Source organism: Taudactylus pleione, unplaced genomic scaffold (genome assembly GCF_031769625.1).
Source record: "Taudactylus pleione unplaced genomic scaffold, aTauple2 ptg000216l, whole genome shotgun sequence".
NCBI lineage: Eukaryota > Metazoa > Chordata > Amphibia > Anura > Myobatrachidae > Taudactylus > Taudactylus pleione.
In genome coordinates this window covers 6,717,271-6,738,648 of record NW_028284618.1, presented here as the reverse complement: position 1 = coordinate 6,738,648, position 21,378 = coordinate 6,717,271, and the positions used below count along the sequence as shown (strand labels likewise).

The 21,378-nt window shown below is 46.0% G+C and overlaps 1 protein-coding gene across 3 annotated transcripts in view; it reads left to right on the top strand.

Moving 5' to 3' along the window:
* Positions 1-21,378, top strand: part of CFAP69 (cilia and flagella associated protein 69) — a 78,905-nt gene that overhangs the window by 10,807 nt on the left and 46,720 nt on the right. For 2 of the 3 annotated variants that reach the window (XM_088478621.1, XM_088478620.1), the window contains exons 3-12: positions 2,296-2,361; positions 2,974-3,083; positions 5,213-5,289; positions 7,248-7,346; positions 8,944-9,096; positions 11,933-12,107; positions 12,319-12,442; positions 14,313-14,361; positions 15,760-15,881; positions 19,258-19,474. In XM_088478621.1, the coding sequence (XP_088334747.1) occupies positions 2,296-2,361; positions 2,974-3,083; positions 5,213-5,289; positions 7,248-7,346; positions 8,944-9,096; positions 11,933-12,107; positions 12,319-12,442; positions 14,313-14,361; positions 15,760-15,881; positions 19,258-19,474 (1,192 nt within the window). Of the gene's footprint in view, positions 1-2,295; positions 2,380-2,973; positions 3,084-5,212; positions 5,290-7,247; positions 7,347-8,943; positions 9,097-11,932; positions 12,108-12,318; positions 12,443-14,312; positions 14,362-15,759; positions 15,882-19,257; positions 19,475-21,378 lie in introns of those variants that run through there. The other variant, XM_088478622.1, reaches the window with a different exon arrangement.

The following is a 21,378-nucleotide window of genomic DNA, read 5'->3' as shown; positions in this document are numbered from 1 at the left end:
TGAAATGTGCTAGTAAGTAATGAATACCCCTGTGATGCAGCTAAGAGATATGGAAAACATGCACTGTTAGTGGTCCCCGAGGGGCAGATCTCGGAAACACTGACTAAACAGAACAGTTATGGCACAATTTATAGACAACACAATTCTGTACTACATAATATTGTAGATGCTGGCGTATAGGTGCATCCAGAGTCAAAACGCGTCATACACATAACACTACACCATACCTCCCAACCATCCCGATTTTCAGCAGGACAGTCCCTATTTCAGGACTCTGCCCCGTGGTCACAATTGGGACTGCATTGTCCCGATCTGCCTGGGAGTTGGTAGGCACCTCTCTTTCACACTGCTCTACATAGAAGCCTCTTCAAGAGCAGCAGGGAATGGGTGCTGTACACACCTGCCACTAGTATGTGCTGCATAAAATGGGTGATAGGCAGGGGTTAATGTTCCATCAGTAACATTTGGAGACGGAACTAGTTTCGCCTCCTCTGGCCCACCTAACACAGGATGTCAGCCCAGCGCCCCAGGGAGATGCCGGGCGCCCGCTGAGATCTCGTTACCAGCGGGCGCCCGGCTCCTTCCCCACAGCGGCAGCCGGAGGCTGGAGTTCACTCCTGAGCTCCAGCTTCCAGTTCCCACAGTGGGCACTATGGGAGAGACGTCAAGATGTCTCTACCATACTTCCGAGGAGCGGGCGGCCAGATGGACGGCAGCGGTCATATACAGGAGCGGGGCTTAAGCTAAGTAGTGTGTTTGTTTTCTTGTGTGTGTAGGGGGCACTACTAATCGGGGCATTACCACTGGGGGCACTACCACAGGGGACATTACTACTGGGGGCACTACTACAAGGGGCACTACTACAGGGGGCACTATTACAGGGGGCACTACTACAGGGTGCATTACTACTGGGGGCACTACTTCAGGGGGCATTACTAATGGGGGCATTACCTCTGGAGCACTAATAATGGGGGCATTGCATAGGGGGCACTGCATAAGGGGCGCCATTCATGGGGGCACTGCATTAGGGGCACTACTACTGGGGGCACTGCATAAGGGGCACCACTACTGTGGGCTCTGCATAAGGGGCACTACCACTGTGGGCACTGCATAAGACGCACTACCACTACAATGGGCATTGTATAAGGGGCACTACTACTGTGGGCATTATGTGTGTTAGTGACACTACTACTGTGGGTATTGCGTATAAGGGGCACTAATGTGGGCATTGTGTAAAAGGGGCACTACTGCATGTCATTACATGAATAAGGGACACTGTTATGCGGTGTAATGTGAATAAGATTGTGCAACTATGTGGCGTAATTTGAATTGGGGATACTATTGTGTGACCACGCCCCTTTCTTTTTAGATCATGCCCCTTTTTAGACCACACCCCTTTTGCGACGTGCGCGTAGTCCCTTTATTAAATAAGTGCCGGGAGGGAGTTCCACCACTTCTCTAGGACCACTTTAAGCACTGGTGATAGGAAGGGGAATAGAGAGAGGGCAGTGGCAGTCTAGTGATAGGCAAACCACCGGGGGTGTGGCCATGTCCCATCCGTGACACAGATAAGCCCCCTCTGCAATGTGGCCACTCCTCCAATTCCAACATACTGTACAGTATTACTATAGTGCAAAGGTTCCCAAATTCTGCCATTACAGTCCAGATTTTAAGGATATCCATGCTTGAGTTCAGAAGTCCAGATGGTTAAAGCAAATTGACTGAGGTACTTATTAAGTCACCTATGCTCAAGCATGGATATCCTTAAAACATGAACTGTAATGGCGGAGTTTGGGAACCTCTGTTGTATTGTATTGTGCATGCTGAGGTATAGCCGCATCTGGGGCAAATGGTTTATGCGTGTACCATACCAGTACACTTAGGTGGATGACATAAGGCTCTGTGTGATGATCTGCCATCTCCATCTTTTGCTAAGTCATTGTACCAGTGGTACAATGTCTACAGTGGTATAGTCTGGGTACTATATGAATATATATCACATTGCACCATAGCAGGGTTAATATACCTCACCAATATTGTATGTCCTCCACTATATGTGATGAATGCAAGACAGTATCTGACCGAGGCACAGGTTCCGTCCTAGATGAAGTAGGACATTGTAACTAGCAATATATTATGGCACACAGGACATGTTGCTCTCACTGATATGATTATATGTATAATGTTCTTGTGCTTTTTAGTAATTCATTTAAAAAATAGTACTTGTAAGTGTAATAATATATAAGCACCTGCCATAAGAATTAGTAACCAATAAAGATGGTTTATGTTTTTCAGAGAAATTTATCAGAGAGGCAATTAAGGGTTTTGAAGAAGCTGACCAAACATTATTGCCACGGTATTGTATCCTTTTGTGCTGCTGTAAGTACACTTAGAAAGGATTGTGACCCTAGATCTATAACACCTATGGGTGGAATGTTATGCCTGCCTTTACCAGAAAATTCATTTATTCTTTAACAAATTTGATCTATTAGCGAGACATCCTGTCATGTAGCAAATGATAATGTCAGGGCAGAAGTGGCTCTCTTTCCCTTTGCTATATAAGATTGATCTTTTTATAAGTCAGAATTACGTAGGTTACACATCTATATATAGTAATACACATAAGTACTGTACAGTAACTAGATAATATGATACAGCAGCATGTTTTTAATGAAAAATATCTTACAGAAGTTGGAACTACTGTACCAGTCTGTCTTATCTATCTATCTATCTATCTATCTATCTATCTATCTATCTATCTATCTATCTATCTATCTATCTATCTATCTATCTATCTATCTATCTATCTATCACTTATGTGATCTATGCATCCTTGTACCACCTAATATTGTGTCCTACTCTGATGTACTGTAGGTCCATTTTGTAGACATCACAAGATGCATTTGTCTGCGATCTAATTAACATTATCTTACGCTACATATGTGTTTTCCTTAATATGAAATTCCTAAAAAGCTTTTGAAAGAACTCCCACAAATAGTGAAACTGTTAAATATTTGTGCTAAAAAGGCAGAAGACCATAAAGATTTTATAGAGCCCATGTGTGACATTATAAAGCTATGCGGGTAAGTAATCCACAGTCGTAGCTGCTTGATCACAACTTAAAGACGGGATTCCTTAATGCAGGGATTTGCAGTGAGAATAATTTGCCTGGTGTGTGGTACCTCTACATGGAGTAAATGGGCACAGGTCGCCTTTGCAACAGCCCTATGACAGGTGCAGATTTTTGTTGCAGCAGCGCCTTTGTGCATACACACTGTGTAACACCTGCGCCTTACAAAACTTTAGGGATTTTTGTGCTAAAGTAGCCAAACAAATAGCTGAACTCCGTGAACATTGTGTGCGACTGAATCCCTTATCTAGAACATAGTTATCTATGCTGAGGTATCTAGAATATAGTTATCTATGCTGAGGTATCTAGAACATAGTTGTGGGAGACACTGGGGAGCATGGTGTATGGAATGGGTAGACAACTTTTTGCTACCAGTGTGCCAGATAAAATCTAGTTAACCTCATTGTGCCAGTTCTACAACCCACTCTACATTCCCCTTATATACCATCAGACCTCTCCACATGCCATTTATATGCCATAAGAACCCTCCACATGCCCCTAATATACCATCAGACCCCTTCAGATGCCTGAATATCCTGAGCCAGGGTAAGAGCTCTGTAGATGGCTCAGAGTTCCAGGACATTGATAGGCAAGATCGCCTTGACTGGACTCCAGCGTCCTTGGAAGGAGTGTCGGCCGGCCACTGCGCCCCACCCGTGGAGGCTTGTGTCCGTGGTTAGGAGTACCCAGTCCGAGGTCCAAAAGGGCACCCCTTGTTCAAGTGGGATGTCTGTAGCCACCAGGCTAGGGACAGGCAAACCTCCGGGAAAAGACCCATCATCTGGGATCTGAGCAGTTGGGGGAGCCCATTCCACCTGGAGAGAATCAGGTGTTGTAGGGCCCTGGGAAACTGAGCAAACTCCATCATGTCGAAGGTGGACACCGTGGACCCCAAGGCCTGCATTGCAGAGTGAATTGACACTTGGTGACTGTGTAGTAGTCTGCGCACCCGGTGCTGTAATACCGAGACTTCTTCTTCAGGGTCCATAGGGGGTCCACAGGGTTGACCTTGGGGTATAGGTTGGGAACCAAATCCGGACACCACGCAGTTAAAGCTTTCAGCTCCCAGGATGCACTGGGTCCACTCTCCCTATAACTCCGCCCCCAAGCCAGAGGCATCTCAGTTTGAGTAGGTGCCCGGCTGGAGTCGGATCACCGTTATCACAGGGGGGGCTGATTAGCAGCCCCTAAGCTTATTTTTATTTTATGAGTTCACAGGTTTTTTTTTTAATTTACTTTTTGTCTCTTCAGAGCGACAGCGTCGGACTGTCCATAGGACGTCCAAGCTGCCGCTCCTCCACCCCGCTGGCGCCGAGATGCCAGTATAGATCTGGGGATCTTGGCGGGACCCCAGAGTCTGTGCTAGCTGGACTGCGGGAGCCCAGGACTGCTGCCGGATCGACGGGGAGCAGGTTTGGGGGTGTCCTGCGCTCTGGATTTGAACCCTAGTATGTTAGGGACCTACCCTACAGAGGTTACCTGGATAGGGTGGGTAGGCCCATAACCTTGGCCATGATTATGCTAAAAACTTCTATTTATTTATTGCAACACTGTGCATTAGACACGGGTCCCCGCAAGCAGGGATTCGTCTTACCTGTCCCCTTGAGTCCCGGCTGCAGTCTGGGGTCCGGGGAGCCTTGCTAGCTAGGTCCCCCTCAGTGCTCCGTTGGGAGTACCTAGCCAAGGCCTGGTGCCATGGCGCCACAGAGGTGTGATGGAGCAGCAGTGCAGATGTCCAAAGAACTGTCTCGCGCTTTTGCTCTTGAAGTAAAATAAATGAAAGAAAGTAAAATCATAAAAATAAGCTTGGTTAAAATGGTGATCCAGCTCCTGCCGGACACCAACGAAACTGAGTTGCCCTCAGGCTGTGGACGGGGTATAGGGGGAAGGACCGGAGCATCCTGGGATTGAAAAAGCTTTGCTGTTGGTGTCCGGTCCTCCAAGTCTCACCTACACCCCAATGTTTCCCTGTAGAGCCCTATGGACCCTGAAGAAGAAATATATTTGTACAGTTATTGCTGTCTGTCACCAGCTAGATTTGCCTCAATTAATTATTGCTCTGGTGAATTTCTGTATTTCCAGCTTACCTTTCCTGAAAGAGAAGATGTCAGATGAAGCCACGTATGGTCAGGTTGTTGCAGAGTCTTTATCTCAGTTAGGTGAGCACTAGGTTTAAGCCTGTCGTGATTGGTTTTGTAAGGGAAGCCTTGTCCCATAATCTGCAGTCAGCACATAAAACTGATACCCTCTTCCGGTAGATGCACACTTTTGAGTCTGCTTAGGTCTCAGCATTCGGCATGGTATTATGGATCTACAGTGACTAGTCTTGAAAGCGTACAAATAAAACCTGCTCCGTTAGCCAATAAAGTATCGTTTTTATCTTTACTTTGTATTAGCTGAATACAGATTTCACCAACAAGAAAATTAAAGATTTTTCTGAACTTAAACTTATGGGCTGATTCTGGGTCACACGCAAATGCCCTTTTTCGGTCGAAAGTGTAAAGACTGAGACGTCCACTTATAGTGTCCGTGCACGCTGTAATACCGACTGCTGTGTCCTTTTACGTTACCATTGGTCGCAACCATCAAAGCTTGCTACCAGCCCTTTGGCAGGTGCAGTTACTCCGTCTGTAAACATAACCGCTTGCACTGACTGGCTTACGGCAATCCCATGACACGCCCACTGAACGGACCATTTTTTGCACCCACTGAACAGAAATGTACGATAAGTCCTGTTTTCGGGAGTTTGTGCTCCCTAACCAGGACTATAGACAGGTTTAGCTGCTTTACACGGCTAAACCCTGTCTCTTTGGGCGAGACATGTGCGATAAAGCATGTGTGCCCAAAAACAATTGAATATTGCACCCTGCTCTCCTGTCACTTTAGATGGGATGTAGGGGGGAATGCACTAAGCTTTGGAGAGTGATACAGTGGAGAGTGATAAAGTACCAACCAATCAGCTCAGGGGCGTTTCTAGAGAGGAGGGGGCCCGTGTGCAGTCTCCGACACGGCCCCCTCCTCTCCATCCAGCGCGCTGGCTGCGCAGTGAGCGGTGCATGGCCAGCACAGCACTTATAGATTCTGGGCACTAGAGTGTGCCCAAAGTCTATAGCGCATACACAGGTCACCGGGAAAATGAGCCTGGTGGCCATTTTCCCTGTACTGCGCATGCGCAAATGATGTTTTTACAGGCATAGACACCGGAGCCGACGTGGGACTCCGGAGAGGTAAGTTTTATGGGTGAGGGTGTGCGGTGCGGGGCTCCCCTGCACCCAGGGGCCCCGCACACCAGACACCCATTATAAATACGCCCCTGAATCAGCTCCTGTCATTTTTCAAACACAGCCTGTAACATGACAGTTAAGAGCTGACTGGTTGGTACTTTATCACTCTCCACTTTATCTCTCTCCAAGGCTTAGTTCAGGCCTGGCCAACCTGTGGCTCTCCAGCTGTTGTGAAACTATAAGTCCTAGCATGCCCTGCCACAGTTTTGCTAGTAGGGAATGCTAAAACTGTGGCAGGGCACACTGGGACTTGTAGTTTCACAACAGCTGGAGAGCCACAGGTTGGCCAGGCCTGGCTTAGTGCACCCGGTGCGATAAAATAATTGCATCCCACCCAGAGAGTCTACACAGAAAAACTTCAAGGGGAGATAGTGCTGTTTTTTCCCAGCTGTTAGTGCACCACCATTTATCAACCTTAAAAGAACCTAGTCACTCTGCAGTGTATTGTATATCTGAAAATCAGGTGACCCCAGAAAAGGGGTTGAATTAACACATCAAATTCTCTCCTCTATGATAAAACCATGCTTTTCCTTTACTTTTATCTGGAATATATTGTAATTTTATAGTGTTCCTTTAAAAAAACAGTGTAAAACCAGTATACACAAGGTTAGATACCATTATATATTAGTAGAATATGAATTGTAAAGTGTAATTTAATGCAGACGTTCAGTAATCATGCAAAACATTTAAAAGTCCATTTAAGTCACTGTTACAGGTACAGATATTAGTGAATCTCATGTTGATAATGAATCCATGTAGTTTGAATGAAGCAGATTCTAGTATTCCTGTTTTGTGGAGAATGGTACAGGGCTGACATGGCTTGTTTCTTGTAGGCTGTCTGATGCGGGTGCCAAGTTCTCAGGTCCGGATACAGATTTGCAATTCTGTTGCCAATTTTTACAGGCCAGAGTCTGCAAAGAAGCAGCCTGAAGGTAAAACAAGTCTCTTACCGTTTGATATTTATTGACAAATGTCGTGTTACCATTTTATTTTCCAGTAAACCTTAAAACTAAGTACTGTTTGTTTTTTTAATAATGTTAGATAGCAGCTAATTTTAATGTCATTAATTATGGGGTGTCAAAGTATAACTATGCCCAGGAAAAAATACTTCTCTTACTACTCTATATCCACACCAAAAATACAGCAATGAAACCCATGACAATAAATAGGCAACACAAAAGTTTATCACACCAAAAAGACTACACTGAAGCCCATGACACCAAATAGGCAACACAGAAGTCTATCACACCAAATAGACAACTCAGAAGTCTATCACACCAAATAGACAACTCAGAAGTCTATCACACCAAATAGCCTACTCAGAAGTCTATCACACCAAATAGACAACACAGAAGTCTATCACACCAAATAGCCTACACAAAAGTCTATCACACCAAATAGACAACACAGAAGTCTATCACACCAAATCACACTGAAGTCTATCACACCAAATAGGCTACACTGAAGTCTATCACACCAAATAGACAACACAGAAGTCTATCACACCAAATCACACTGAAGTCTATCACACTAAATAGCCTACACAGAAGTCTATCACACCAACTAGACAACACAGAAGTCTATCACACCAAATAGTCTACACTGAAGTCTATCACACCAAATAGGCTACACTGAAGTCTATCACATCAAATAGGTTACACTGAAGTCTATCACACCAAATAGGCAACACTGAAGTCTGCCACACCAAATAGGCAACACTGATGTCTACCACACCAAATAGGCTGCATTGAAGTCTATAACACCAAATAGGCTGCACTGAACTGTATCACACCAAATAGGCAACACTGAAGTCTACAACAGCAAGTAGGCTGCACTGAAGTCTACCACACCAAATAGGCTGCACTGAAGTCTATCACAGCAAATAGGCAATACTGAAGTCTGTCACACCAAATAGGCAGTACTGAAGTCTACCACACCAAATAGGCTGCACTGAAGTCTACCACACCAAATAGGCTGTACTGAAGTCTGCCACACCAAATAGGCTGTACTGAATTCTATCACAGCAAATAGGCTACATTGAAGTCTATCACAGCAAATAGGCTACACTGAAGTCTACCACATCAAATGCACTGCACTGAAGTCTACCACACCAAATACTCTGCACTGAAGTCTACCACACCAAATAGGCAACACAGAAACTTATCACACCAAATAGGCAACACAGAAAATTATCACACCAAATTGGCAAGACATCTATCACACCAAAATGGGCAACACTGAAGTCTATCACACAAAAAAGACAACACTGAAATCCATCATACCAAATAGGCAACACTGACGTCTATCGCACCAAATAGGCAAAATATAAATATATCTCTCGAATAAGGCAAAATTATTGATTAGTACCTGTACTGTGGGATTTGCCATCATTAATGATCTTTTCAATATCTATTTCAGATGTGTTCTTAATAGCCCTTTTGTTTGATTTGAAACAACTGTATTGTGTCCTCTTACCCCAGTCTAATTAGTGTTCTATGTACAAGTTATGAATACATTTTTTGTACACAGGTTTTCAACCAACCAGCATGATGTACAAGATACAGATGGCTGAAATGGGGGGTTTGGCGGAGACCCTTGTTTTGTCCCTCACAGTAGTAGAGAATCGTCTACAGGAGAAGTTAGCACTTCTGAAGGCCCTCCAGCTTCTATCTAGCACCCCTGGTATGTGCACTGCCCCTCGCCAGTGAGGGCACTTCTGGACTGAATTTATTTTGTGTCACATTTGTGTGTTTGAAGCTTACATTGTGTCTAGACATTACGTTAAACGGTTAAAGTTAGAATAGAGGGTGCAAACTGTGTCCCATTAATATTATTGGTAATGTCCTGACCAGGGCCGGACTGACCATCTGGCAGTTCTGGCAAATGCCAGAAGGGCCGATGGTTAGATGGGCCGGTCCGGCCAGTGCCGCCAATGGGGTGCTCAGGCTGCAGCAGTATTCCCGGCTACAGCACTCTGTACATGCAGTGCTGTGGCTGCCTGACAGATAGAGACTTTCTGCCTTGCTGTGCCTGCCACCCGCCGCCGTGCCTACAGTTCAATATAAAATGGAATAGATGCGGCTGGCTGGCGGACGGCGCTAGGCAGTGACTGAGCCAGCCTCCCTCAAGACCCCTCTCATTGTGCCGGGACTGAAGAATGAGACAGCGCGGTGACGTCATCGCGCGTCTGTCTCTCCTGCGGGCTGCCGCGTGAAGAGGACAATGGAGAGAAGTTAGAGGACAGACCCACGCGGTCGCCGGTATCAGTGACAGGCAGCAGGTAGCGGCGAAGGAACAGTTCAGAAGACGGCATGAGGAGCGCAACAGAGGTAAGTTGAGCTGCATGAGTGGGGGATAAACTGTGTGAGGAGGGCCCTGGGGAGAGCTGTGCCATGTGGAGAGCAGTGCCAGGGGGAGAGCTGTAGAGGGGGGAGATGGTGTGTCAGGGTGAGCGCTGTGTCAGGGTGAGAGCTGTGTCAGGGTGAGAGCTGTGTTAGGGTGAGATGGTGTGCGAGGGGGAAGAGCTGTGCCAGGGAGAGATGGTGTGCCAGGGGGGAGATGGTATGCCAGGGGGAGATGAAGTGCCAGGGGGAGATAGTGTCTCAGGATGGGAGCTGTGTCAGGGGGAATGGTGTGCAAGGGTAAGAGCTGTGCCAGGGGGAGATGGTGTGCCATGGGGAGATGGTGAGGTGGGGGGAGAACAGTGCCAGGGGGAGATAGTGTCTCAGGATGAGAGCTGTGTCAGGGGGAATGGTGTGACAGGGAAAGATGGTGTGTCAGGGGGGAATGGTGTGTCAGGGTGAGAGCTGTGTCAGGGGGAGCTGGTGTGTCAGGGAGAGATGGTGTGTCAAGGGGAGAGCTTTGTGAGGGAGATGGTGTGACTGTCAGGGGGAGATGGTATGAATGTCATGGGGAGATGGTGTCATTGTCAGGGGGAGATGCTGTTTTGGGGCCCAGAGGAGATGGTGTGTCGGGGGAGAGATGTGTGAGGGAGATGGTGTGTCGGGGGAGAGATGTGTGAGGGAGATGGTGTGTCAGGGGGAGAGCTGTGTGAGGAATAGGCTTCAGGCATGGTAGCTCGCTTCGCTCATCACAGGTTTATATTCCCCTTCTATGTCCACGTGGATAGTAAAAATGATGTTGGACAGTAACTGATGACATCAGGGCACATCTACAGAAGGGGATCTATCCACTACCGCAAGGGTTATGGTGTCGGGGAGAGCTGTGTGGCATAATGTGTTATGGACATTACTGTATTATAAGGGGCATTGTTGTATGGCATAATTTTTTATAAGGGGCACTACTCTGTGTGGTATGTGTTATAAGGAGTACTATTGTACTGTGTGGCATAACGTGAATGGGATCTGTGTGTCATTAACTGAATGGGCTCTACTGTGTGGAGTAACGTGAAAAAGGGGCACCACTGTGTAACGTAATGTCACTAAGGGGCACTACTGTGCGGTGAAATGTGACTAAGGGACACTACTGTGCGGTGCAATGTGACTAATGGGCACTACTGTGTGGTATAATTTGAATTATTGATACAATTGTGCGGTCACGACCCAACCACGCCGTTTTATGTTTTTCGGCGTGCACTCTCCCTGCTTTGGTTGTGGATGGTGTCACCAATGCTCTTTATGTACATAGTGCACAAAATGTGTACTTATGGCTCAGCTTTGGTGTGCACAGATGTATCATCCTCTGTGTTCAGCACCCCTGCCCTAAAAAATTCCTACAGTGAATTCTATCTAATCCTCTACAACTGCTAAGCTAGGGCTTGGTCAATTGGGAAAATGCCTTCTCCGCCAGCTTTACCTAACAGAACCAAACCAATAGCAAATATCTAACTATGGCACATGTTTGAATCCCCTGCATGATTTGCTCTGCTGTGTGTGTATTTTAATGTAGAGAATGATGTATACTTGTATGTTGTTCTAATAATTATTATATTTGTAAGAGCATAGACTATGAAGTGGGAGGAGTCAGGAATAGTAACGGGAGGAGTCTACATCTGGGGCCAAATGCTGACGCCTAGGTGGACCTGTGTGCTTTAAATGCCAGGGCCTATTTTTAGTCCCAGTCCGGCCCTGGTCCTGACTTACACCATCACTAAGCGGGTGTATAATCTGGATCTCTTACAGGGAAAAAAAAAATGTCTGTGCCCCCATAAAGCTGACGACACCTCCCTAATATGCATTTTGCATCCCTAGCATTTTTAATAATCTTACCAGGGTAGATGATACTATTTTGACCTGCATATTCAATATTAAGCTCCCTTTTGGCTGCCATCTGAGGCTTTTAAAGACTTTCATAGGATACAGACAGGAAGTCTGGTATAGTATACTGTACATGTAGGTTTAAAGGTACTTTAATAACTTTTAGCATTCTTTAAATTAGAAAACTGCTCCATACAAATTACTATTTCTTCTATTTGTTATAGGACACCTTAATAAATGTTCATTCTTTAGTTTCAAATCCTGTTACATTTTCAAATATGCCCCATATTGTTCATATACAGAGAACTGCTCACGTATGTCCCGAGCACAGGCTGCCTGCCGAATCTGCTCCCGCCTCAGTGACCCAGATCCGTCTGGGCAGCTGCTTTTCCGTTCCTCCGAAATTTTGTGGAACCTACTGGAAAATGGACCTAAGGAAGAAATCATTAATCAGCTCAGCAACATAGAATGTATCTAGTAAGTATTTTCCATAGACCACGTGCCATGTCGTAGTGTTCAGACAAATAGTCACAATAAAAAAAGTTTAACCAAGGCCAATAAAAAAAAAAAAAAAAAAGAAAAGGAAAAATGCAGATGGAGCAACTGGCCCTGAACTCGCAGGACAATATTGTGATTTCTAGGAATGGGTTTTAGTGGTTGATTGCACAAATTCATATCTCTTTTCCAGTGGACTGAAAGATTCTTTTATACGACTGCTCACAAAAGGTTACAGGCACCATGATCGACAGCTGAGAAACGATCTTCTTGTCATAGCCACCCTGATTGCGGAGAACAGTCGTCCCCCAATGGTTGTAAGTAACAGATGAGTATACTTCGTGTGCATTTAGCATGTGAGATGAACAGTGGGCCTGATTCAGCACGGATCGCGAGGCTGTTTTCGCACACGCACACGGTCGATGTTTGAGTTCAGCACATGCGTATGCATAGCAGTGTGCGAACCGGCCGCTGCGATCGGGAAGCGATCTCAGAGAGCACGCAGTCCCATCGCACAGTGATTGAACGCCGTTACAGGGGCGTGCATAATTAAGCCCCAGCGACGGCATACACAGCCAGAGGTCTACATGGCGACAGGAAGCATTTCAGGTTGTGAGTGATGTCAAGCTCCAACCACAAATCTGCGTATGGGTCCGATGTTACTCGATGTTACCGATCTTTTCGCTGACTTGCGGATGTATGTAATGGGAAGTGGGCGGCTATATACAGCGATGGGCGTCTTGGTATAGTGCTGCCGTTGCGGTGTGATTGCATTCACAACGAGCGGGTGTGTGCGAACGCAGCCTTGCGATCCGTGCTGAATCAGGCCCAGTGTTCATGAAAAGGTAGCCTGTCATCCAATAGGGACCCGTGACATCACTGGGTGTGATTGGCATGTTGCCTTCTCGTGACTATCGCTTCAGTGATGCCGTGATGTCATGGGTTCTTTGTGACCTGATTAGCTGCATGTTGAGCCAATCACAATTGCTGCTACCACTGCATACAGCTGGCAGGTACTCTGTAAAATATCTTAGTGGAAACAAAATTGTGTGGTTTACATGGTATAATTTACAGTACATTAAAAAAATATGTGTTTTGAATTGGCCAAGATCATTTTTGTACAATACAGGGACTTGCCAGTTGTAGAAACACCCTAAAGTGCGAGTAATATGGAATAAAGGCAGTTTGCAGCTGATCGCATTTTGTTAAAAAGTTTGTTCCAGCATGTAACTTGTTAAAATGAAATACAAACTTCTGCTTTGAGCAAATATATTGAGTCTTTAATAGATTATGTTGTATACTGTAACACTGTATACATTTTATGTATTTTGTAAATTGTGCAGTACTAAAATATAATATTGATGGGCTGCTTTGTAGATTTGCACTAATACTGAGAAAGAGAACCTTGATCTGCACCATACCACGCAACTGATTGGAAAATTAGGAAAATATAGGCATGTCCCGGGTCCTGTTAAACCACTCCTATATTGAGTAAGGCCCCACCCTTAACCAGCAAGCCACACCTCTTTAGGATGCAGAAAAAAAGACGACGAGTGCTACTTTGAGGGATCTTTGAAAACGATGCCAGCACAGCATTTGCTGTTGCTTCATCTAACGGCTTTTGGTCGTCCACTTTTTTGTTTATCTGCAACTGATCCGGTTTCTTTACATTTGGCAGGGAGTCTGGTAACTGCACTGTGAGTAATGGGTGGCCTATTTGGGTGACGTTGGTTGAAATCATTTGCTATAGCACGTGTGCTTTGTTCTCCAGATTTTAAGGCAACCTCAACACGTTCTGTTTGTGTTAGTGCCATTGTCATTTTTGTTTTTTACCTGCAACATAAAACTCAGTTAAAATGCGATAATTAATAAACATACGTTAAAACAAAGAACATTATTGTTTTTCTTGTGAAATTCTGCATCAGTTTGATATGTCACATGCCTACCTTTCCAAGTCAAAAAATTAGAGTTGCATCCAAGATGGTCGACTTAAAGATGGCCGCCATACTGGTGACATACCCTAAAAAGTTATCCCCCACTCCCATATCATATGTGTAGTAGACACTGGATTAATATTTCCTTACTCATTTCCTTTTTATAAGGGTGTTTTCACGCGTATGGACCACCCTGTATATAGTACAGTATTAATTATTTATAGATATTACTTATTTATTTGTATACTTCTAGGAAAGTGGATTTGCCAAACAACTGATCTTATTTGCAACTTTTACGGAAGGTGAGTGTTTTAGTACAGCTGCGCGAATAGAAACAGTTTAAGCAGGCAAGTAACTAGGTATTTAGAAGGCCCAATACCAAAGGTTTGTAAGGGCCCTTAAGTACCACCCAATGGTGAAAAATGTACATAGCACATGTAACTTTGACAAGGAAGATGGGCCCCCCCCCTCAGCTCTGTGCTCCATAGCATCCAATCATGCTAACCGTTACATCGTCTGTGCTGCCCAAGCTCCAGCATTAGAATGTTATCAGTGACGTGCAGGCTGCTTTGTGTTATGGTGGCTAGGCCAACACGTTCCTAATCCAAGAAACCATATGTTAATAGCAGACAGTGGTGTCACTCACCTCGGTGACACCTGGTGCGTAATCCTGGTAGAAGATAGTTGGGCGCATGGTGGTAAAAAATGGGGCGTGGCCTCATGGGTAGTGGGCGAGGCCTCACGGCCCACACCCCTGTTTAGTCACTCCGGGGGTCCGGGAGGTGCGGACTGCCCACGGGGACCACTCTGTGCAGTGCCAGCTCCCTCACTGTGTCAGGAGCCGAGTGCTCCACGTAATGCTACAGTGCAGCACCCGGCTCCTGTCACTGAGGAGGAGTCGGCACTTTGGTGTCACCCCTGCGGCCCGCACCCCCCTTGTGATGCCACTGATAATTGTGAAGTGAGGTGCAAATCCTGTCATTGCTAACCTCATCACACGCTGTGAGTGCTCAGGCTGTGTACGGCATCGCAATGCAATGGATAATTTATGCACTCCCATGCAACAGCGTTCAAACGCCCTGGCACGCCTGTGTTTTGCCGACCACCTCCCCCCCTGTCACCACCCCCAAACGGTACTTCCTATGCCGCTGTGCAATTCCGTCCATCTCTAAATCAGGCCGTTAATTCGCTTATAGGGCCTGATTAAGCAGTGGGCGCTAATGCGATGGCAGCTGGGATTTTGCACGGAATTTCATGCAGTGAGCAATGCACAATGGCAAATAATAACGTGGTCGGCATAAATACCGGCATTGCGTCCGCTGTTGAATCAGCCCTGTTAGCGCAGCTATGTCTGAAATCCTCCTTAGTAGTAATATAATTTTCTGAATATCTCTATAGCAAATACATAACAATGCATTTCAGGATCAGTAACATATACACATTTGGAGGGGGATAGTACATATATAATACACTAGCTACATTAAATATAGTGATACAATCCTGTAATTATATTAGTGATAATAAAGCGATCGCCGCCTGAGTGCTTAGTGACTACTACAGACCCCGCAGGGCTCCTTAGTGACTATTGGTAATGTATAGTTGTTAGTGTATAACATGTTATATCATTTGGACGTTCAGCTCTCAGAGACCCCTCCTTATTGCGTATTTACATATTGTTCTTTTATTTTTTTTCACTTCAGTTAAAAGTCACAACCCATTGGTGAAAAGCTTAAAACTTTTGCATAACCACGAAGATTTTGAGATGAAGAAGCTGCTGTTCAACATGCTGGTGGTGTTATCTAAGGACCTGTCCACGGTTCAGGTCAGAAATAGACAATCGGTGGTGCACATAAAGGGGCAGAATCAGGTTACACACAAGTTTGCTCTGCGGATTGGATTTTGCAATTTTTAGCAACTTTGAGCCACCTCTGGCTATTCAGAGTTGTACACATCTCAGCTGCATCTCCACCTCCAGTTTTGTGGGTGTATCTGGGCGGCAATTGGGTGTTTGTATGTAGGATAAGTGCACAGTGGGCAAGTAGACAGAATTTGCAGGCTATTTAGAGCTGAGTGTACGCAGAGAACCGGCTGGTTTCAAACACAAGGGTAAGGCTGGTGCACGTCTGCACTGCTAGCAATGACGGCTGCTGTCACACGGATGGGGTGTGTGCGACCACATAGATTCAACCTACTCTAAATACAGGCGGTGATCCGCTGTAATTTCCGAGCACGTATTGCGGCCGCAGATGTGACCGTATTGTGTCCGACTATGAATCAGGCAGAAATGTGTGTTAAGATAGTTGCCAACAAATTTCTCCAAATTCTGTGAAATACTGTAATAATAGCTATTAAAGGTATCAGCTGTTTTATTTTCAAAAATATGAACTAGGTCAACCCAGAGACATGGCGATGTGATGTTGCGACATATCGCATTGTCATACACACTGCATGATCCACTGTACCACAGGGCCTGATTCAGTAAGGACCGCTATTGCAATAGCGATTACGCACACAGGGTCTGATTCAGAGCCGGACGCTATTTGCGCTCGCTCGTTCAGAAAAAGGGGGTGGCTATTTAAATTAACCGTTCGCTCTTTGCGGTCTGTTGACGCCTCCATGTCTGAACGAGCGAACAAAACATGCGGACGGTTTTTAGTACAAAACGCCCCCTGGCCGCTCGCATCATACGTCATGTCCGCTATTTATTAGATTAATCGAGTACATCGAACAGCGTATGAACTGCCCACTATTCTTGTGGTTGGTTTTTCCTACCGCAATATTGCGAGCAGTTCTGGCTAAAAGACACCCAACTGACGTGGTTGATGACGCTGCTTTCTTAATTATGCACACCCTTAAAACGCCCGTTTTGACCTTTAAGCACGCCTGCGTTCTGATTTCCACTCCCCGTTTTCAAGCACCTTCCCCTGTTACCACCCACATACGCCTCATCCTGTCACTCAAAATAGCAGGCATTCGCTATATTGCGAACAAACGATTTCTGGCCGCACTGACTGGTTTGCGCATGCGTACTAATACCCATACGCATGCGCAGATGTGCGAACATCGCTCGGAACGAACGAGCGGCCGCTTACGAGCGGCTCTGAATGAGACCCACAGTTCAACTGCGATAGTATGCTAATTCATTGCAATCGCTATGCCGCCACAGCACTACATAAGGACGCCCACTTTACCTTACACACATCCGTAATGTTTAGCAAGACTGCGAAAACATCGGTACAATCGAGTACCATCGCAGCCTCACGCACTTGCACAAGCTCTGACCTTACTCAGAAATTGCTAACTTCAGCGCACGCTATCAGGCCTTAGGCTGCGTACAGCATCGCAGTGGATAATTTATGCGCGTCCCTGCAATGGCCCACCTGCGTTTCGACGACTACCCCCCGTCACCACCCACAAACGGCACTTCCTGTCAATCACTCTGCGATGGGTCTACATAGTCACTGCAATCGCAGTCCCGACCGCAGTAGCCGGTTCGCGCACATGCGCTGCGATGCCTACGCATGCACAGAACGCAACAATTGGCTATTTGCGTGCGTAATCGCAGTTGCGATCAGTAGTGAATCAGGCCCTTAGTTCTCATGTAGGGTCAGATTCAGAGTTATAAGTTTCTAGCATCGCAGCAATAATGCTAAAATATGCTAATGCCGCTATGGACAACCCGGGGGAGTTACATGTAGCATGTACAGACACATCACGCCATCATGCAGTGTGTACGGTGCGGGCATGTATCCTTACATCGCAGCACACCATCGGCTTAACCCTTGCAGTGGCCGGCACGTGCACTGCGATGATTACGCATGTGCAGAATGCGACAATCGGCCGATTGCGTGCATATTAGCAATGCGATCCAAGCTGAATCAGGCCCACAGTGCGATATAATGTTACATGTCTAATGTAACTATACCTCATCGTCCATCGCATCTTCCCAGCTGATGTGCAGCACATCCAATAGGAAGATGCGACCACCAAATTAATCGTACAATGAATTGGTTGGTTTTCAGGATACACACTATACAGTACGATGGTCGTCCCAATCCATTGCGGACGATATATTGTATAGTGTTTACACAGTTTTAGACTCACCCAAACTTTACAGAGGGAACAAAAAGAGTCAGGGAGTATACATTGGTAACACACACGTATACATTCAAATATATTTGTAAGACACTGCAGTCATCCAGGTGTAGTTGCAGCAAATAAGTGATACAGATGTGTCCACATGGAATCGGTAAGATTTACCACCGGACCCATGCCCGGCGGTTGGAATCCCGACAGCGGCATCCCAGCAGAGGAGGAAATCCCGATCGTCAAAGGTAAGTATATGCTAACCTATTGCTACCCATTAACCCTTCCTTAGGGGTGCCTAACCCTAACCTTCCCCCCCAGTGTCTAACCCTAATTCCCCCCTCTAAGTGCCTAAACCTAACCCCCCCTTCCCCACCGCCTAAACCTAAGTCCCCCACCTCGCGGCTGTCCGTGCCCGGCGTCCCTTCGATCGGGATGCCGGGCGCCGGGCTCCCAGCGTATGTCTAATGACAGGCGTCGGCATATCGACGCCTGTCTTTACACCCATGCCGGGATATGACAGTCGGGAAGCCGGCTGCCGGGATTAGGTCCCCCGGCTTCCCGACTGCTTACCGTCCACATACATGTAGTCTCCTTGTACGTTAAACAGCATTTCTAATCACAGCCACTGTAACGTAGCATTCCCCAAGCAGATACACCCGCAGCCGCACACAGAGTATAGGCATGGAGCATATCATCTTAATCAGCAGAAGCTGATCATGCATCCTATTTGCATCACTGTGTGAATAAAATGCATTTAAAGGGACAAAGTCGCACTCTGCGCTACCGACTCACACAGCGCTCACGCGTTATGTGTAATGTGACTTGTAGCACATGGAGGATAGATGTATGTGGACACTTCTGTATAGAATACAATGTGAAATATCACAAGTTCTACCAAGATATGGGAACCTTTACATACATATTTATTAATGTTACTAATAGCTCTTTCATGTGAGACAGTTTGTATTTTATGTCCTTTAACGTCCAGATTGCCACTATAGGGCGTAATGTCTTGTTATTAGGCTTAGCTCCTTGTGTCTCCAGCCCCCCCTATGACATCAGTTAGCATACAGGACTGTAATGACTGTCTCTTTGTGTTATGTATTTAGTTGCTCTGTGACGGCAAGGTGGTTTTAGCCCTTTTTAACTATGTCAAAGCAAATGAAAAACCAGGAATCCATGACTGGCCTGCTGCCCGTTTTGAAGAGTTACAGCTACACGCAATGGCCACGTTGTCTACCATGGCTCCTCTGCTGGTGGAAGACTACATGACGTGTCAGGGGAACACCCGTATTCTCCTCTTCCTGGAGTGGTGCTCCAGCCAAGGTAACACAAATAATCATCGCTACATTACAGCTGACATGTGCCTAATAACCGCGCCTGTGATTTGGTTTTCTTACTGTAACCCAAGATCTGGCTTTGTATCTTCTCTTGTTGGGGTAAGGGCAGCGGGCAGTGTAATAAAGGCTCTGGGGCTGACTGAGTCAGACGCTGCTGCATCCACTTTAGCGTCTTGCCGTAGTCACGCCTGCAACTATATGCTAATGCTGGGATCAACCCTTCTGCATTCCAGTATATTACTTAGTCTTCCATTTCCCACCCCTGGTCATCTTCCCTAAGCATATGGAGACAAGTGAATGGAGGCAATTTCAATTCAAAACGATGCTGAATAGTCCCGGGAGGGATCTCCTGGAGCGATTCAATTGACTGCGCTGCTAAGTCCGGCTACAGGATTTCTTCTCGCACCTTCCTGAGGTGTGAGTAGAAATCCAACCTAAGTGCCAGCCCCGAAGCTGCTTTCCAGCTTAGCGTGGCTCTAACAGCCTCTCGACCAGCACTTTAGTCGGAGAATGTTGGTAATCGCAACTAAACACCCAGCTTAAGGCGCAGTAACCGGCATTCTCCGACATAAGTCTTTCTAGTCAGACTTAAGAGTGCGGTCAATCGAATAACTCTGGGAACTCCTTCCCGGGGCTATTCAACATCACCCCCAAAGAAAACTGGATACATATACTGTACATGCGTATATAGTTTTCCTGCGCAGGCGCAGTACGGAATGTATATAGCTTACAGAGAAATATTCGCATACGTCTAGCTTTAAATGAGCCACTTAATATTTAATGAGAAACCGAAGCACCTTATGGACTTTGCTGACTGTTATTTAATGACATGTTGCAGATGTACATAAGCCCAATTGGTATCAGTTTTACTGGTCACGACAACCATCAGGGGTGTCAGCGGAGCAGTACTTCCCCAAATTTTGCTTTGATGTGTCATTAGAACCATGCCTAAGGTAAAGTGGGTCACTTTTGACTCTATGGCTGGTATCGTCGCTGGGCTATCCAATTAGCCCCAAAGTGCCGCCCGACGTCGGCACTTATTGTGGATTTTTTTTGGGACCTGATGTGTCCCGAAAATTAATCCACGAAAAGTTCAGTTTTTTCACCCCCGCAATGGCGAGAACACATAGGTTCGTAGGCTTATCACGGATCCTATGTGTTTTTCGTTCGAAATATCCTATTTTTTCGTCCGAAATAATTAGGATATGGGGAAAAAAAACATCGGCGAAAAACGGGGATTATCAGCAAAATATAATTATATAATAATAATAATATCGGGGCTAATTGGATACCCCTCTATGAATACACATGATTTCTTTTATACAAATGAAGTGTAATAATGATTATTTTAGGCTGAAACTTGAAGAGAGAAGTTTTGGCTCAGTTGATTAATCATAAAGGCTTCCCCCGGCCTATGTGCTGGAATGCTGGTACAATGGCCCTGATTTAGAGCCGCTCGTTAGCGGCTGCTCGTTCGCTCCGAGTGATGTTTGCATAACTGCGCATGCGTACGGATTGTAATACGCATGCGCGAACCAGTCTGTGCGGCGGAAAATTGTTTGTTCGCTAGATAGCGAGTGCCTGCTATTTTGAGTGACAGAATGAGGCGTATGTGGGTGGTAACAGGGGAAGGTGCTTGAAAACGGGGAGTGGAGATCAGAACGCAGGCGTGCTTAAAGGTCAAAGCGGGCGTTTTATGGGTGTGCATAATTAATACAGCAGCGTCATCAACCACGTCACTTGGTTGTTTTACAGTCAGAACTGCTCGCAAGATTGCGGTAGGAAAAACCAACCCCAAGAATAGCGAGCAGTTCATACGCTGTTCGATGTACTCGATTAATCTAATAAATAGCGGACATGACGTATGATGTGAGCGGCCAGGGGGCGTAT